The sequence below is a fragment of the Natrix helvetica genome (assembly GCF_964273705.1).
Source record: "Natrix helvetica genome assembly, chromosome: 4".
NCBI lineage: Eukaryota > Metazoa > Chordata > Lepidosauria > Squamata > Natricidae > Natrix > Natrix helvetica.
Window position 1 is genome coordinate 161,043,396 of NC_138550.1, and position 16,413 is coordinate 161,059,808.

At 44.6% G+C, this 16,413-nt stretch overlaps 1 protein-coding gene across 1 annotated transcript in view; it reads left to right on the forward strand.

The window, feature by feature from the left end:
- TG (thyroglobulin) overlaps positions 1–16,413 on the forward strand; it is a 165,402-nt gene that overhangs the window by 46,442 nt on the left and 102,547 nt on the right. Inside the window, exons 17-21 of the mRNA XM_081949853.1 lie at positions 3,840–4,064; positions 6,544–6,693; positions 9,087–9,257; positions 12,617–12,739; positions 15,628–15,743. Of these exons, the coding sequence (XP_081805979.1) occupies positions 3,840–4,064; positions 6,544–6,693; positions 9,087–9,257; positions 12,617–12,739; positions 15,628–15,743 (785 nt within the window). The remainder of the gene's footprint in view (positions 1–3,839; positions 4,065–6,543; positions 6,694–9,086; positions 9,258–12,616; positions 12,740–15,627; positions 15,744–16,413) is intronic.

Sequence of the window (16,413 nt, forward strand, 5' to 3'; positions counted from 1 at the left end):
CTATCTATCTATCTATCTATCTATCTATCTATCATCATTTTATCATGTCTGTCTGTCTCTACCTCTCTCTCTCTTTCTATCATCATCATATCATCCATTTATCTGTGTGTCTGTCTCTGTCTTTCTCTCTCTCTCTCTATACATATATAATCATTGTCATCTATCTGTATATCTATCCACTCATCCATCCATCATCATCTATCTGTCTGTCTGTCTGTCTGTCTGTCTAGCATCTATCTATCTATCTATCTATCTATCTATCTATCTATCTATCTATCATCTATCTATCTATTTATCTATCTATCTATCTATCATCTGTCTGTCTCTACCTACTCCTCTCTCTCTCATCATCATATCATCCATTTATCTGTGTCTGTCTGTCTCTCTCTCTCTGTATATAATCATTGTCATCTATCTGTATATCTATCCACTCATCCATCCATCATCATCTATCTATCTATCTATCTATCTATCTATCTATCTATCTATCATCTATCTATCTATCTATCTATCTATCTATCTATCTATCTATCATCTATCTATCTATCTTCTATCTATCTTTTATCTATCTACCATCTGTCTGTTTCTACCTATCCCTCTCTCTCTCTCATCATCATCATCATATCATCCATTTGTCTGTGTCTATATCTCTTTCTCTCCCTTTCCCTCTCTGTATGTATATATCTATGTCTATGTCCAGCGGTTTCATGTATATGTTGAACAGGAGGGGTGAGAGAACCGACTCCTGGGGCATCCCACAAGTGAGGCACCTCGGGGTTGATCTCTGCCCTCCAGTCAACACGAACTGCGATCGATCCGACAGGTAGGAGGAGCACCACCCCAAAATGGTGCCCCCCACTCCCAACTCCCTGAGCCGTCGCAGTAGGATACCATGGTCAATGGTATCGAAAGCCGCCGAGAGGTCTAATAGGACCAGGTCAGAGGAACAACCCCTGTCCCGCGCCCCTCCAGAGATCATCAACCAACGCAACCAATGCCATCTCCATGCTGTACCTGGGCCTGAAACCCGACTGAAATGGATCCAGATAGGCAGCTTCATCCAGGTACTGGGGAAACTGACGTGCTACCACACTCTCAACAACCTTCGCTACAAAGCGAAGGTTGGAGACCGTATGATAGTTGGATAAAGGGTCCAGGGAAGGCTTCTTAAGGAAGGGTCTCACCACTGCCTCCTTCAAAGTGGTGGGAAAGAACCCCTCTCTCAATGAAGCATTGGTAATCGCCTGGAGCCAGCCTCGTGTCACCTCCTGGGAAGCCGAAAGTAACCAGGAGGGACACGGGTCCAGCACACAAGTGGCAGCACTGAGTCTCCCCATAATCCTGTCCATGTCCTTGGGAGTCACAGGTTCAAACTCATCCCAGATAGTTTCCACAAGATTCATCCCCGTCGACTCGCCAGAATCTACCCAGTCAGAGTCCAAGCCTGTCCGAATCTGAGCGATTTTATCCTGCAGATACTGAACAAATTCCTCAGCCCTACCCTGCAAGGTTCCCCAGTTCCTTGATTAAGTAGGGAGCGGGTCACCCTAAACAGGGTGGCTGGACAGTTATCTGCGGATGCGATAAGAGCGGAAAAATGTTGCAGTTTTGCCGCTTTTATCACCACTAAGTAGGAATTAATATTACTAGTGTTCGGTCGGATTCGGACCGTCTGGCCCTCCAATCACTCTTTAGGCATCTTTTCTGGCATTTCATCTCCCAGAGCTCCTCGGTAAACCAGGGAGCTACCCGGGATCGGCACTGGGTCAGAGGCCACAAAGGCACAACGTAGTCCAAGGCCCCAGTGGCCGCCCTATCCTAGGCTTCCGCTAGGGTTTCGGTTGAACTGTGAGCAAGGAATTCAGAAAAAGTCCCAAGCTCCATCAGGAACCTTTCAGGGTCCATCAGGCGTCTGGGGTGGAACCATCTAATCGGTACCGCCACCCTGCGGCGAGGGGTGGCAGTATGGAAGTCAAACCTAAGGAGGAAATGATCCGACCACGACAAGGGTTGGATAGAAATATCCCCTAAATCTAGATCATTCATCCACTGTCCAGAGACGAAAATCAGGTCGAGCGTGTGTCCCCCGTTATGAGTGGGGTCTTGAATTAACTGAGTTAGGTCCATAGCCGTCATGGAAGCCATGAACTTCTCAGCTGACTCGGATGCCTTGCCAATGGAAGGCAGATTGAAATCCTCCAGGACCATAAGCCTGGGGAAATCAACCGCCAATCCGGCTAACACATTCAGCAGCTCCAGCAGGGCCGATGAAACGTAGCAGGGAGACAGGTAGGTAACAAAAAGGCCCACCTGGACTCCAAGACCCCAAAAAGGGTGAGTCACAAAAAGGGCCTCACACCCACCTATCTGAGGCACATATAATATAAAGATATAATCATTATCATCTATCTGTATATCTATCCATTCATCCACCCATCCACCCATCATCTATCTATCTGTTTGCTGCCCATCTTGCCACAAGGTGACTCTCGGTGACTTAGGACATTAAATGTTAGCTTGAGAATGCAAATCAGTTTATTATTTTTCCCCTTTCTACCCACAAAAAAAAACCCACCCTTCCCATTAAATTCCCATTAATGAGTCTCATGGATCAGGGCCAAGAAGATCCTTGGTAGGGACATCAGGATAAGCATGTCTGTTGCCTATTGGTGATAAAGAGAAATATCAATTAATTCAAAAGGGATAGTCAGCAGCCTTCAAGCTTTTAATATAAGCAGTGCAGCTTTATAAATAGTTATGGAGGCCCTTCATCTGATCTGAGGACCTCTGTTTGAATCACTAAATTCTATCCTCCTGAAACGTTTGCACAGCCACTTCCAGGTCTTCTGGTTGATGAGGTGCTCGGTGTCCTCTGAGCTTGGCTATTTTCTTGGAGAGGTTACCCAACTAGATAACATGAACAGTGCTAGTTGGGATTTGCTCCCATTTTACATATTGGTGGCTTGCCTGGTCAGTGTTGATGGGAGAGGTCTTAGTGGTTTGTTGTTGTTTACTGCTAGCTTCTTTGTCTACATGGGTGGTTCCTTGATTGGGGTATTGTTGACTTCTTGGTTGTTTTTCTAATGTTAATCTTCTTGGTGTATTCATGCTTGCACAGAAGACCTTTCTGTTGGGTCTGCTGCCAGATGAAATGTCTTATTCATATATGTCTTATGTCTTATGAATAATTGCTAGTCTAATCATCAAAGTAATAATAATAAATAATAATAAATTTGGATTTATTAGCCGCTCCCTTTCCAAGTAGGACTCGGGGCGGCGTACAATGGAGCATATAACATGAAACATATATAACAACACCAAACGTACATACATACACAACACACATACATACACGGAGGAGGAAGCAAATTACATCAATAGACAGTTAAAAATCTGCTTTAAAATACCCCAATTGTAAAAACCCAATAAAATTAATATTTAAGAACAATTTAAAAACAGTTTGGAGGAATGGGAAAATTACGATTGCGATTGAGCCAGGCCGGATAATTGAAAGAGGTGGGTCTTCAGCTGTATACGGAAGGAGCGGAGATCGGAAATCATCCTGATGTCACGGGGGAGGTCATTCCATAGGGCTGGGCCCATCACAGAGAAGGCTCTGCTCCTGGGTGTCGCCCCCCGGCACTGTTTGGCGGACGGCACCCGGAGAAGTCCCTCTCTGTGTGAGCGAATTGGTCGTAATGTCCTTAGAGGTGGGGGGTCTCTTCTCTTTGAATCATCCGCTCATTTCAGTGGAAGGTACATCCACAGGATGTATCTCTCAGTGTTTTCCCGCTGGAATTCTTCTACTTAGTTCCCTGATTTCTATCATTTTCTGATAGAGAAAGCCATGGTTGGTGAGAATCTCCTTGGGCGTTTTGAAGAGCTGATCAAGAGTGGTGGATTTGTCCTTTACTTGGACAACAAGCAATTCCAAGCAGACACTTCCATCCGTGTTCCTGGAAGAGGAAATTCTGGCATGTCTCCTCAAGTTTCCTTGGGATGCAAGGACGGTTTCCACAAAGTCTTAACCACTGGAGAAGTGATACCAAATTCTCAAGGATGTGGTATGTATCAATGTAGGATAAGGAGTGGCATAACCTGGGTGGATGGGGCGGAGTTAAAAGAGGGATTAGCCTAGAATCCCTACGTAGGCACAAGTGAATAAAGTCCAACCTCCCTTGAATTCCATTGAGCCTTATCTAATTCTAAGCAGGTGCTAACTAGGTAGTTGAGAAGATTCCTGCACATAGGCTGTTTAGCAATAAAGGTAAAGGTTCCCCTCACACATATGTGCTAGTCGTTCCCGACTCTAGGGGGCGGTGCTAGTCTCCGTTTCAAAGCCGAAGATTCAGCACTGTCCAAAGACATCTCCGTGGTCATGTGGCCAGCATGACTAAACGCCGAAGGCGCACGGAACGCTGTTACCTTCCCACCAAAGGTGGTTCCTATTTTTCTACTTGAATTTTTAAGTGGTTTCAAACTGTTGGTTGGCAAAAGCTGGGACAAGTAACAGGAGCTCACTCCGTTACGCGGCGCTAGGGATTCAAACCACCAAACTGCCAACCTTTCGATTGACCAGCTCAGCATCTTAGCCACTGAGCCATCATGTCCCACTATTTATAATTTATTGTTTAGTCATAAATCAGTTTAATTAGACCTTTTCATATGGGCCTGGTCTTTTGAGTCTCACAATCATTTGGGTAGTGACATTTGCTTGTTTTAATTTGATACTTGGAAAGAGAAGGGTTCTGGATTTAGCTTAGCCTTTCTGAACAGCTCTCTGAAGGCAAGAATGAATTATTTTATCAGTTTTTATTTTATTAAACAAATTTATATAGCTGCTCAACTCACACATAGGTGATCACGATGGCCTATAAATAGAGGAAGAAGCTTCATTTAGATATTTGTAAAAGGCCAAGCAAATATAACGTGTCTAACATAGTATGCTGTCATTTTTATTGTGTGAAGAGATAAGTCTATTTCAGATTTTCGCTGAAAAGTACAATATATTCTTGCTTCATGGAACAATTTAAGAGAATATAACGGGTTGAAATGATTTATCCCCACTCTATACCTACAGCACTATTAATAACACATTTAGTTAATCTTTGACATGGAAAAAAATCTGGTTAAATGTGCTATCTGGCAGAAATGGAAACCTTATATTTCAGTATTTTGACCTAGAGATAATTTGAAGTAACAACTTAGTTCCATCGTTTGGATAAATATATGTGTGCATCTCTTCTCTTTCTCTCTCTTTTCTGGAAGTGGTAATTCTATTGCAGTCACAGACCAGCATTAGAAATAAGAAGCATTAATAAAATAAAAGACAAGATAATATTTAATTATCCAATTAGTGGTGGATTGTCAGTGGTCAGTCAAAGTCTGCCTAATTTTGCAAGTGCAAGGTATAACAAAAGTTAGTTTATTCAAGGAGATTACATCGGACTGATCCAATAATGGCAATTGTACATCTATGTTTTCCAGATATTTTATCTGATGAGGTGTTATAAGATGGGTCCATGAGTTTGTTTAGAACATGGGTGTCAAACTCAAGGCCCGCAGGCTGGATCCAGCCTACAGGGTACTTACCATATTTTTCAGAGTATAAGATGCACCTCCCCCCAAAAAAAGAGGGTGAAAATCTGGGTGGGTCTTATACACTGATTTTTGGCCTCCCGAAACCCCGCCCCTTTGCAAAAATGGCCATGCATAGCCTTTAGGAGGCTTATAGAGTGCTCCTGGGGGCTGGGGAGGGCAGAAATGAGTGAAAAAAGAGCATTTTTTGCCCTCCCCAGCCCCCAGGAGCACTCTATACGCCTCCCAAAGGCTATGCATGCCCCTTTTTTTGACAAAAAACAGCCTGTTTTTGCAAAAAACGGGCCGTTTTGGGGAGGTCTGCAGAGTGCAAAAACATTTTTTTTAATTTGCCTCTTCAAAATCTTGTTGCATCTTATATTCCGGTGCATCTTATAGTCCAAAAAATACGGTAGATCTGACCCTGGAAACAGCAAAAGACTGGCCCTCCCAAGCTCCATTTTCGCTGGCAGAGGATTGCAGGAGACAGTTGCAGACAAAAACGGAGCTCTCGGGAGCTCGTTTTCTCTGGCAGACCGTTCGGGCCGCTACAGGCACCCCTAACACAAGTGACCTCTAGCTGGCCATGCCCGCTCTGGCCACACCCCCAGCCCCTCCCCCTGTCAAAGACAACCCTGATGCAGCCTTCAATGAAATTGAGTTTGACACCCCTGTTTTAGAAGGTGCAGTATAGTAGGACCTGTAGTTTTGATAGCCTCTTGTCCACAAAGGTATAGTCTCAGCTCATATAGATATATTTTTTTATATCAACCCTTCAAGACTGCTGAGGGAAGTATATTGCAGCATGCTAAAGTTAATCCCTTCGGTGTCTGGGGACAGTTATATGGTATAAATATCTTTCTGCTTTGAAAAGAGGACTTTTGACGGCTCAAGGAGCTGTCTCCTGGAAGAATTAATACTGAAATGGAATTCCATAGACTAATAAATCTTTTTCTCCATTTGCAGCTATCTGTCCCCCAGGTTCCTCCTTCCAGAACGAGAGGTGCATTCCATGCCCTTCTGGATTCTATCAAGACCAAGCAGGAAGTGACTTCTGTGTGAAATGTCCTCTTGGGACATTGACCATCTCTGCTGGAGCTTTCAGAGCCGATCACTGTAAGAGTCTTAGAGAAATGCCTGATGTATTTTCTGTTTGATGTTGAAGATGTTGTCATGGGTGCTCCACATTGGTGAAATTCAATTTTTTTTACTACCGGTTCTGTGGGCGTGGCTTGGTGGGCGTGGCAGGGGAAGGATAATGCAAAATCTCCATTCCCTCCCCACTCTGGGGCCAGTCAGAGGTGGTATTTGCTGGTTCTCTGATCCACTCAAAGTTTCTGCTAGTGGTTCTCCAGAACCTGTCAGAACCTGCTGAATTTCACCCCTGGTGCTCCATCCCCAGAGGTTTTCAGAAAAAGACTAGATGGTCATTTGTCCAGATGATACAGGATCTTCTGCTTGAGCAGGGAGTTGGACTAGAAGACTGAGAAGGAATGGAAAGTTTCCCTTCCACCTTCGATTGCAGGTTACCTTTCCACCTGCGCAGTAACTCTTCAGCTCGGCTAGCAAACAATTAATGCAGTGACAAAGACCTCCGAGGTCCTTTCCAACCCTATTGTTCTGTAACTTAACTTTAACTTTAACTTTATTGGATTTCTAGACCGCCTCTCTCTCAAAAGAGACTCGGGGCGGTGTACAGTCATATTAAAATAGTTAAACAATAAATATACATGTTATAAGTATAAAATAAATAGATTAAACATAGGACTGGAGGAGGTAGTAGAAGTTCCCTGTACAATTTAGTTAAGTTAGAATAAAAATTTTTAAAAAAATTTAAAAAGTTAGAAACATTAACCTTAAAAACTATCCCAAATAAAATATCCGCCAGGAGATAAGAGTAGAACTATAAGTGGGCCAGGCCGGCTAGCCGGAACAGGTGAGTCTTAAGTTTTTGTCGGAAGGAGCGGAAGTCGGTAGTAGTTCTAATATCGGGGGGGAGGTCATTCCAGAGGGTTGAGCCCATCACAGAGAAGGCTCTACTCCTAGGCGCCGCCCGTTGGCATTGCTTGGTGGACGGCACCCGGAGGAGTCCCTCCCTGTGAGAGCGAATTGGTCGCAGGGATGTATGTGGTAGAATGCGATCCCGCAGGTAACTAGGCCCTGTGCCATGGAGCGCTTTGAAGATGGTAATCAACACCTTGAAACGCACCCGAAAAACCACAGGCAGCCAGTGCAGCTCGCGCAGGAAAGGTGTTATGTGGGAGTACCTAGTACTCCCCATGATGGCCTGCGCGGCCGCATTCTGTAGACTGCTTTCCAGTAGTTTAATAAAGTAAAGAAACGTAAAGGTTTCCCTTATGCAATCATATAGTTTCATACATTATCCTAAACCAAGGACTGTTTATTGAATAAATCACAATTATCTGGGTTGGTTAAGTGAACTATAGTTATCTGAGTTCTTATGTAACACTGTCATAAGTCCTGGTTTAAGAAGCAGAATGGGTGGGCTTACACAACATACTGAAGCAAAGCAAGCAACATTATAAGTTAGAATATGGTATCCTATACAATGTTTAAAAAGGACACGGTGGCTCAGTGGCTAAGACGCTGAGCTTGTCAAGCAGAAAGGTCTGCAGTTTGGTGGTTCGAATCCCCAGCACCGTCTAACGGAGTGAGCTCCCGTTACTTGTCCCAGCTTCTGCCAACCTAGCAGTTCGTAAACATGTAAAAATGCAAATAGAAAAATAGGGACCACCTCTGGTGGGAAGGTAATAGCGTTTCATGCGCCTTCGGCATTTAGTCATGTCAGCCACATGACCACGGAGACGTCTTTGGACAGTGCTGGCTCTTCGTCTTTGAAACGGAGATTAGCACCGCCCCCTAGAATCGGGAACAACTAGCACATATGTGCAAGGGTAACCTTTACCTTTATACAATGTTTATACCATCTGTCTTGGATATGGTCAACAAATAATGGGAGAGCAAGATGGTAGAATTCTGGGTTGTATCTGAGTTAGTATTGGCTTCTCTTAACTATGGCCTGTTGAATAAGATACAACAGTTGCAACATAATATTTGCACATTGTGCTAAGCCAAAGCTAAAAATCCACCTTATAGTTTTGTACAGAATTCACATCTAACCCAGTGAAGTAAATATTCATTGAAAATTAGATGACAGAAACTTCAACTTAACATCTGATTCACTCAGAAAGGCCTTTGGCTGGAGAATCATAAACAAATGGAATTCTGGAGTCCTTGATGGTCTCTGAACTTGGTTCTTTTCTTGCAGATGTTTCCTTACCAAACTAGGTAACATAATCAGTAGCACTAACATTATCAGTAGCACTGATGATGTTACCTAGTTTGGTAATGAAATGTCTGCAAGCAAACAACCAAGCTCAGCTAGCAACAAGGACTCCACTGTTCAACCTTGAGCTGCAAATATTCTCTTCTATCGAATGGAATTCTGTCCCACAGTGTTTTTTTTTAATTCTATGCCCATCCGATAGGTATTACTGATTGCCAGAGGAATGAGCAAGCTGGACGGTGTGATGAAAATGGCCAATATAGACCTACTTACCAAGATCCATCCACTCAAAAGTCATTTTGTGTTGACAGCAATGGAAAAAGTATAGACTGGACAGAGACAGATGGTCTTTTGACGGATTCCCAGTGTTTGGGTGAGTAGACATAGAAGTTCTCCATGAACATAGAACTTAGACATAACCCAACACTGGAAGTTTTTAAGAAGGTGTTGGGTAATCATTTTGTCTGTAGTGGTGTAGGGTTTTCTGCCTAAGCAGAAGTTTGGACAGAAGATCTCCAAAGTCCCTTCCAACTCTGTTATTCTATTCTATTCTATTCTATTCTATTCTATTCTATTCTATTCTATTCTATTCTATTCTATTCTATTCTATTCTATTCTATTCTATTCTATTCTATTCTATTCTATTATACACTACTCTACTCTACTCTATTCTGCTTCTCCAAAAGGCATCTGGATTTTCTTGTCCAGTTTTTTTCATTTGAAAATGTCATCTTTAATAAATGTCTTGAATAAGAAGTTTTTAAGAAACTTCTTGGATGAGAAGTGAAACATTTTCAAGGAAAAAACCGAGACATCCAGTTACCTTTTGAAGAAACACCTTTGGGACAATAATGACCTGGATGATTGAGAATCTTCATAGACAACTCCAACAAAAGAAGATGCATCCATGAATGCATCTCAAAGTGAACTCCTTTATTTTCTTTCTTCCCTTCCCTTCCCTTCCCTTCCCTTCCCTCCCTCCATTCTTTCTAATTAGAACTATTAGATTTGGAAAGCTGAGTACTCCCTTTGGGCCCAGCTGTAATAGGACTTAATGGTTTTAGCAAGAAATAATTGTTTCATCTTCTCTCCATAATCCTTGGGGATGAAATTGGCACTCGTGGTCCCTTAAATTGACCCCGAAGGTAACCCTTGGCATTCATTTAAGAGAGGTTGTAAGACGAGACACATCCCTTGGGGTGGATTGGCTGGTATGCAGTTACACAACTGTACTTGAGGTACCTTCTCCATTAAGGTATCATGTATCCCAGGGAAAAGATAAACCTGTTTTCAAAATAATAGCGATTACCATAATGATAGCCTTCAGTTGTAATAATAGTAATTTAATTAGCATCTTCATCTGTAGATTTTACCCTTAACAAGGTGATAGCCCAGCGTTGCCCAGGTATTTATAGACGTTGAAGCATTTGTCTGACAAAGAGCCATTGAGAGGGGCCTTTCTTCCCCCTACTCCCATGCCCATCATCCCTTCTCTCTCCCTTTCCCCTCCCATGCACTCCTCTTTCCCTCCCTGTCTACGATCCTGGCACCTTCCCCCGCCATTCATCAGGTGCTTCCCCATTGGTCCACTGGAGGGCGAATGTCATGGCTGGCTTTCCAGAGGAAACTGCAAAGGAACTGACATCACAAACAATTGCCGCTCTAGGATGCTGCACTTGCTGTCCTTAACGGCCCAGGTGTTCCAGAGTTATGTTGGAACACACACACAGACACACAAACACACACACTGACACCCCCCCCGGGTTTCTCCTCCCCCTCCCCCAGTATTTGTTTCCAGAGGGTAAGTCATCTGTGTAGCAAGTTTGGTTGAAATTGCTCGAGGCGCTCCAGAGTTATGCTGGAACATACATACATACATATATACAGCCTTTTTAATATATAAAAATAAATAAATAAAAGAGAGATAGAAGAAGAAGAAGAAGAAGAAGAAGAAGAAGAAGAAGAAGAAGAAGAAGAAGAAGAAGAAGAAGAAGAAGAAAGAAAGAAAGAAAGAAAGAAAGAAAGAAAGAAAGAAAGAAAGAAAGAAAGAAAGAAAGAAAGAAAGAAAGAGTCCTCTTGATCTTTGTTTTCACTGGCAGAGGCACCATGGGCCAGTGATTCACTGCTTCCAGGGTGGTCCCACGGGCCAGATCTAAGCACCCCACGGCTGGATTTGGCCCCCGGACCTTGAGTTTGACCCCCCCCCCATGCTAGATAAATTACAGGTAGTCCTCAACTTACAACAGTTCAGTTAGTGACCATTTGAAGTTACAACGACACTGAAAAAAGTGACTTGCGACAGTTGCAGCATCTCCAAGTCACCTGATCAAAATTCAACTCATAGTTATGATGGTTGCAGTGCCTTGGGGTCATATGATCTGCTTCTGTGACCTTCTGACAAGCGAAGTCAAGATGGAAACCAAGATTCACTTAACAACTGCGTGACTAACTGGGCCATCACAGCAATTCCCTTAACAACTGTGGCAAGAAAGGTCCCCAAATGGGTCAAAATTCACTTAGCACTTAGCAAATATTTCACTTAGCAACAGAAATGTTGGGCTCAATTGTGATCGTAAGTCAAAAATTACCTGCATGATATGATGCATTGAGAGGATATTCCCAATGATTTGCTCACAATTCCACCACGTTCTTCCCCCTGGAATGCCGTTAAAATGGTCCTTTCTCCTTGGAAATAAAATTCTAAGACATTCTCGTTCATCTAAATGAATGTAAACCTGATAAGGAAAAAATACAATACAATACAATACAATAGCAGAGTTGGAAGGGACATTGGAGGTCTTCTAGTCCAACCCCCTGCCTAGGCAGGAAACCCTATACCATTTCAGACAAATGGTTATCCAACATCTTCTTAAAGACTTCCAGTGTTGGGGCATTCACAACTTCTGGAGGCAACTTCTGTTCCACTGATTAATTGTTCTAACTGTCAGGAAATTTCTCCTCAGTTCTAAGTTGCTTCAATCCTTGATTAGTTTCCACCTATTGCTTCTTGTTCTACCCTCAGGTGCCTTGGAGAATAGTTTGACTCCCTCTTCTTTGTGGCAACCCCTGAGATATTGGAACACTGCTATCATGTCTCCCCTAGTCCTTCTTTCTCTTAAGCTAAACCAAAGCCAAATGGCAAGCTGCCACTTGGCATAAAGTTTTATCAGGATATTCTTCCAAACCTACCGTATTTTTTGGAGTATAAGACACATCTTTTTCCCTCAAAAAAGAGGCTGAAAATTTGGGTGCGTCTTATACACTGAATACAGCATTTTTTGCCTCCCCAAACCCTTTCATCAACATGGCTGTGCATAGCCTTATGGAGGCTTTCAGAGAGCTTCTGGGGGCTGGGAAGGGCAGAAATGAGCAAAAAATGGGTCTTTTAAAGCTCAATTCTCCCCCCCCCGGCCCCCAGCAGCACTGTATAAGCCTCCTAAAGGCCAATCATGCCCTTTTTTGACATAAAATGGGCCAATTTTTGCAACAACAGCCCGTTCTTTGCTCATTCCCCCCCCCACCCCCAGGAGCACTCTACAAGCCTCCTAAAGGCTGTTCATGCCCTTTTTTAAAGAAGAAAAAACTGGCTCATTTTTGCAAAAAACAGGTCGTTTTTGGGAGGTTTGCAGAGTGCAAAAACTTTTTTTTAAAAAAATTGCCTCTTCAAAACCTTGGTGTATCTTACACTCCGAAAAAATACTGTACTTCATCCCAACCTCTGTTTCTTTTCAGTCCTCGAGCGTTTTGAGAAGGTTCCTCCTTCCAATCTTATCTTCACCACAGAAGAATCGGAAACCATTGGAACTAAAGCACTCAGAGGAATGTCTATGAACACCCTTCAGCAATGTGTTGCAGGTCAGAAGGTTTCCAATGCTTCCGTTTTCCAAACCTAAAGTCTTCTTAGCAAGGTGGGCTGGAAACACAGTCACCTGAATTAAAAGTCATACAAGATAAAAGTCCCAAAGGGACTTCTGAAGATGTTTCGCTTCTCATCCCAGAAGCTTCTTCAGCTCTGATTGGATGGTGGGGAATGGAAGGATTTCTATTCCTTGCAGACAGCTGGTCATTTGCATCCTTTTAGAGAATCGTTGAGGCCACCTGGAGGTTTATCTGTGTCCTCAGGGCCACTTGAGTGGGGCAAATGGGTGTAGAGCCTTCTTGGCTGCAGGATATTTCTCTGCCCTGGGTTCCTTTGCCATTGAAGACAGGGGCAGGCCATTGGGGACGAGCCTATATTGTCTGCATCTCAAACTGAAACGCAAATGGTTCCTGCAGTCTGCATTTTGTTTCTGGAAATATGTTCATACTCCTGCACCGTTTGAAGGGTGGTCACTAGAAGTGGCATTCAGCAGGTTCTGACCAGTTCTGGAGAACCAGTAGTGGAAATTTTGAGTAGTTTGGAGGACCTCGGACTGGCCGCACCTCCATTTATTCTCTGCCTCTCGAGTCCCAGCTGATCAGGAAGAAATGGGGACTTTGCAGTATCCTTCCCCTGGAGTGGGGAGGGAATGGAGATTTTGCAGTATCCTTCCCCTGGAACAGGAACGGAATAGAGATTTTGCAGTATCCTTCCCCTGGAGCAGGGAGGGAATGGAGATTTTGCAGTATCCTTCCCCTGGAGTGGGTAGGGAATAGAGATTTTGCAGTATCCTTCCCCTGAAGCGGGGAGGGAATGGAGATTTTGCAGTATCCTTCCCCTGGAGTGGGTAGGGAATGGAGATTTTGCAGTATCCTTCCCCTGGAACAGGAACGGAATAGAGATTTTGAAGTATCCTTCCCCTGGAGCAGGGAGGGAATGGAGATTTTGCAGTATCCTTCCCCTGGAGTGGGTAGGGAATAGAGATTTTGCAGTATCCTTCCCCTGAAGCGTGGAGGGAATGGAGATTTTGCAGTATCCTTCCCCTGAAGCGGGGAGGGAATGGAGATTTTGCAGTATCCTTCCCCTGGAGTGGGTAGGGAATGGAGATTTTGCAGTATCCTTCCCCTGGAGAGGGTAGGGAATGGAGATTTTGAAGTATCCTTCCCCTGGAGCGGGTAGGGAATGGAGATTTTGCAGTATCCTTCCCCTGGAGCAGGGAGGGAATGGAGATTTTGCAGTATCCTTCCCCTGGAGCAGGGAGGGAATGGAGATTTTGCAGTATCCTTCCCCTGGAGTGGGTAGGGAATGGAGAGTTTGAAGTATCCTTCCCCTGGAGCGGGGAGGGAATGGAGATTTTGCAGTATCCTTCCCCTGCCACACCCACCAAGCCACGCCCACAGAACCGGTAGTAAACAATTTTGAATCCCACCACTGTCCTGCTCCATTTGAAGGGTGTTCAATCCAATGTGCATAGTTAGCTTTCTGCAAGGAGTATAAATCCTTCCATTCCCCACCATCCAGCCAGAGCTGAAGAAGCTTCTTGGATGAGAAGTGAAACGTCTTCAAAGAAAAGACAGAAATCCAGTTGCCTCTTGAAAAAAGCACCTTTGGGACAACCATGGCCTGGATGACTGAGGATTTCCATAGAGATACAAGATAAAGCTACTGTATTGGTGGTTACCTTACTAGGTAACATCAACCGTGCTAGAAGGGAGCAGGGTTTGTTCTCAAAGAACACCAAGGACCTCCGAGTTCAACCCCGAGTTGCGAATCTTCTCTTCTATTGCTATCAGTGGTTGTTATTTATGGTAGTGGTGTATTTCCTTTAATGTCTACGATACATTGGGCCTCAGAATATCAACTGCTACCTGTGTTACATTGTAGAGCAGTGATGGCTAACCTTTTTTGGCTCTGGTGCCAAAAGCGTCCGCGTATGTGCTATGGCCCGTGTGCACATGCCTACACCCATAATTCAATCCCTGCACCCCCTATGCATGCATGCATGACCCCCCCACTGCCCCCCGCTCATGCACGCATGACCCCCACCCCATTTTTTGGGGGGGGCTAGCAGGTCTCACTGAAGTCTCCGGAAGCTGGAAACGGCCCATAGGTAGGCCTAGTAGGCCCTATTTTCACCCTCCTCAGGCTTCGGAGGCTTTTGAAGCCTGGGGAGGGCAAAAACGGCCTTCTCTGGCCCTCCAGAGGCTCTTCAAAGGCTGAAAGTCAGTTGGTCAGCGCGCACATGTGCACTGCAGCTGACCTAGGGCAAAAGTCAGCAAACTGTGGCTCTGGAGCCGCATGTGGCTCTTTCCTCCCTCTGCTGCGGCTCCGTCACCGGTCGGCACCACAATTTTGAGAGGAGATTCCGGGGGGGGGGGGGGGGAGAGAAGCACAGTGCGCCAGGAGAAGACTCTATGGCAAGGGGAGGGTTTTCCAGTTGTCTCCACAATTGATAGGGCTTTCAGTTATGACAGGTAGAGGAAAATGTATGCCGCTCTAGGAGGAGACTCTATGGTGGGGGAGCTGAACTTCCGGTCAGCTCCAGAATTGAACAGGGGGCTTCCGGTTAGGACCTTTGTGGCTCCCGGTGTTTTCTTTTCTATGGGAAATGGGTCCAAATGGCTCTTTGAGTGTTTAAGTTTGCCGACCCCTGGCCTAGGCCAACGGCTTGCGTGCCCTCAGAGATGGCTCTGCGTGCCACCTGTGGCATGCGTGTCATAGGCTCGCCATCACGGTTGTAGAGGCTCAAGATACAAAGTCAAATGCTGTCCAATGGAACAGAGGAGACGAGCCGTGTATTTACTTCTGGTTGCATTCATTGCTCGAGCAAAGGCAGTGGTATTGATTCCGGAGCTTCCTGTGACCTGTCTTCTGATGTTTACAGAGTGCGAGGAGGATGAGTCCTGTGGATTTCTCACTATGTCGGCCGCGGGCTCGGAAACGTTGTGCGAGCTGTACAGTGCTCGGGAGAGCAATTACAACTGCTCTACTTCTGGACTGGTAATTATGTACATTTGTTTTATGATGATAAAATAGGGAACCCAAAGTGATACCTTCTCCCTTTAAGTGTGCTTTGAGACCCATCAAATGGAGCTCCGTTAAGACCTTGAAAGCTGGAAAGTGTAGCATGAAGAAAGCATGTTAAGATCAAGGGCTTAATCTTAACCCTGCCATGGGAGTGGATTTGATTCCATGAACATTGCAAGCATCATCTTCTTTTAACGACCCCATAATCCCTTGCGGAGTGGAGTCTGGGCAACTGAATTGAGCTGTTGACTGGCCGGATCCCCTTTCTGTCGCCAATGCGGAGTTTTGTTCAGCAGATATATTCTCATAGTGCCCAGAGAGAGAAATATCTGCCTCTACCTAGGATCGAACTCACAGCCCCCTGATTGTGAGGTGAGAGCTTCACCTCTAGGCCACCACACCACTCATGTACGTTACAGGTATGACACGGTAATATAAAACATAGAATCATAAGGCTGGGAGGGACCTCAGAGGTCTTCTTTTCCAGCCCTCTGATCAAAGCAAGGGAGCTTATACCAAACTGGTCAAATGGTTGTCCAGTCTATTTCTGAAAACCTCCAGGGATGCAGCAATTCAGTGGAATTATCCTTCTGTGTAAACCCATAGAGGATTGCACTGGACATCTCATCTTGACAAGTACAGC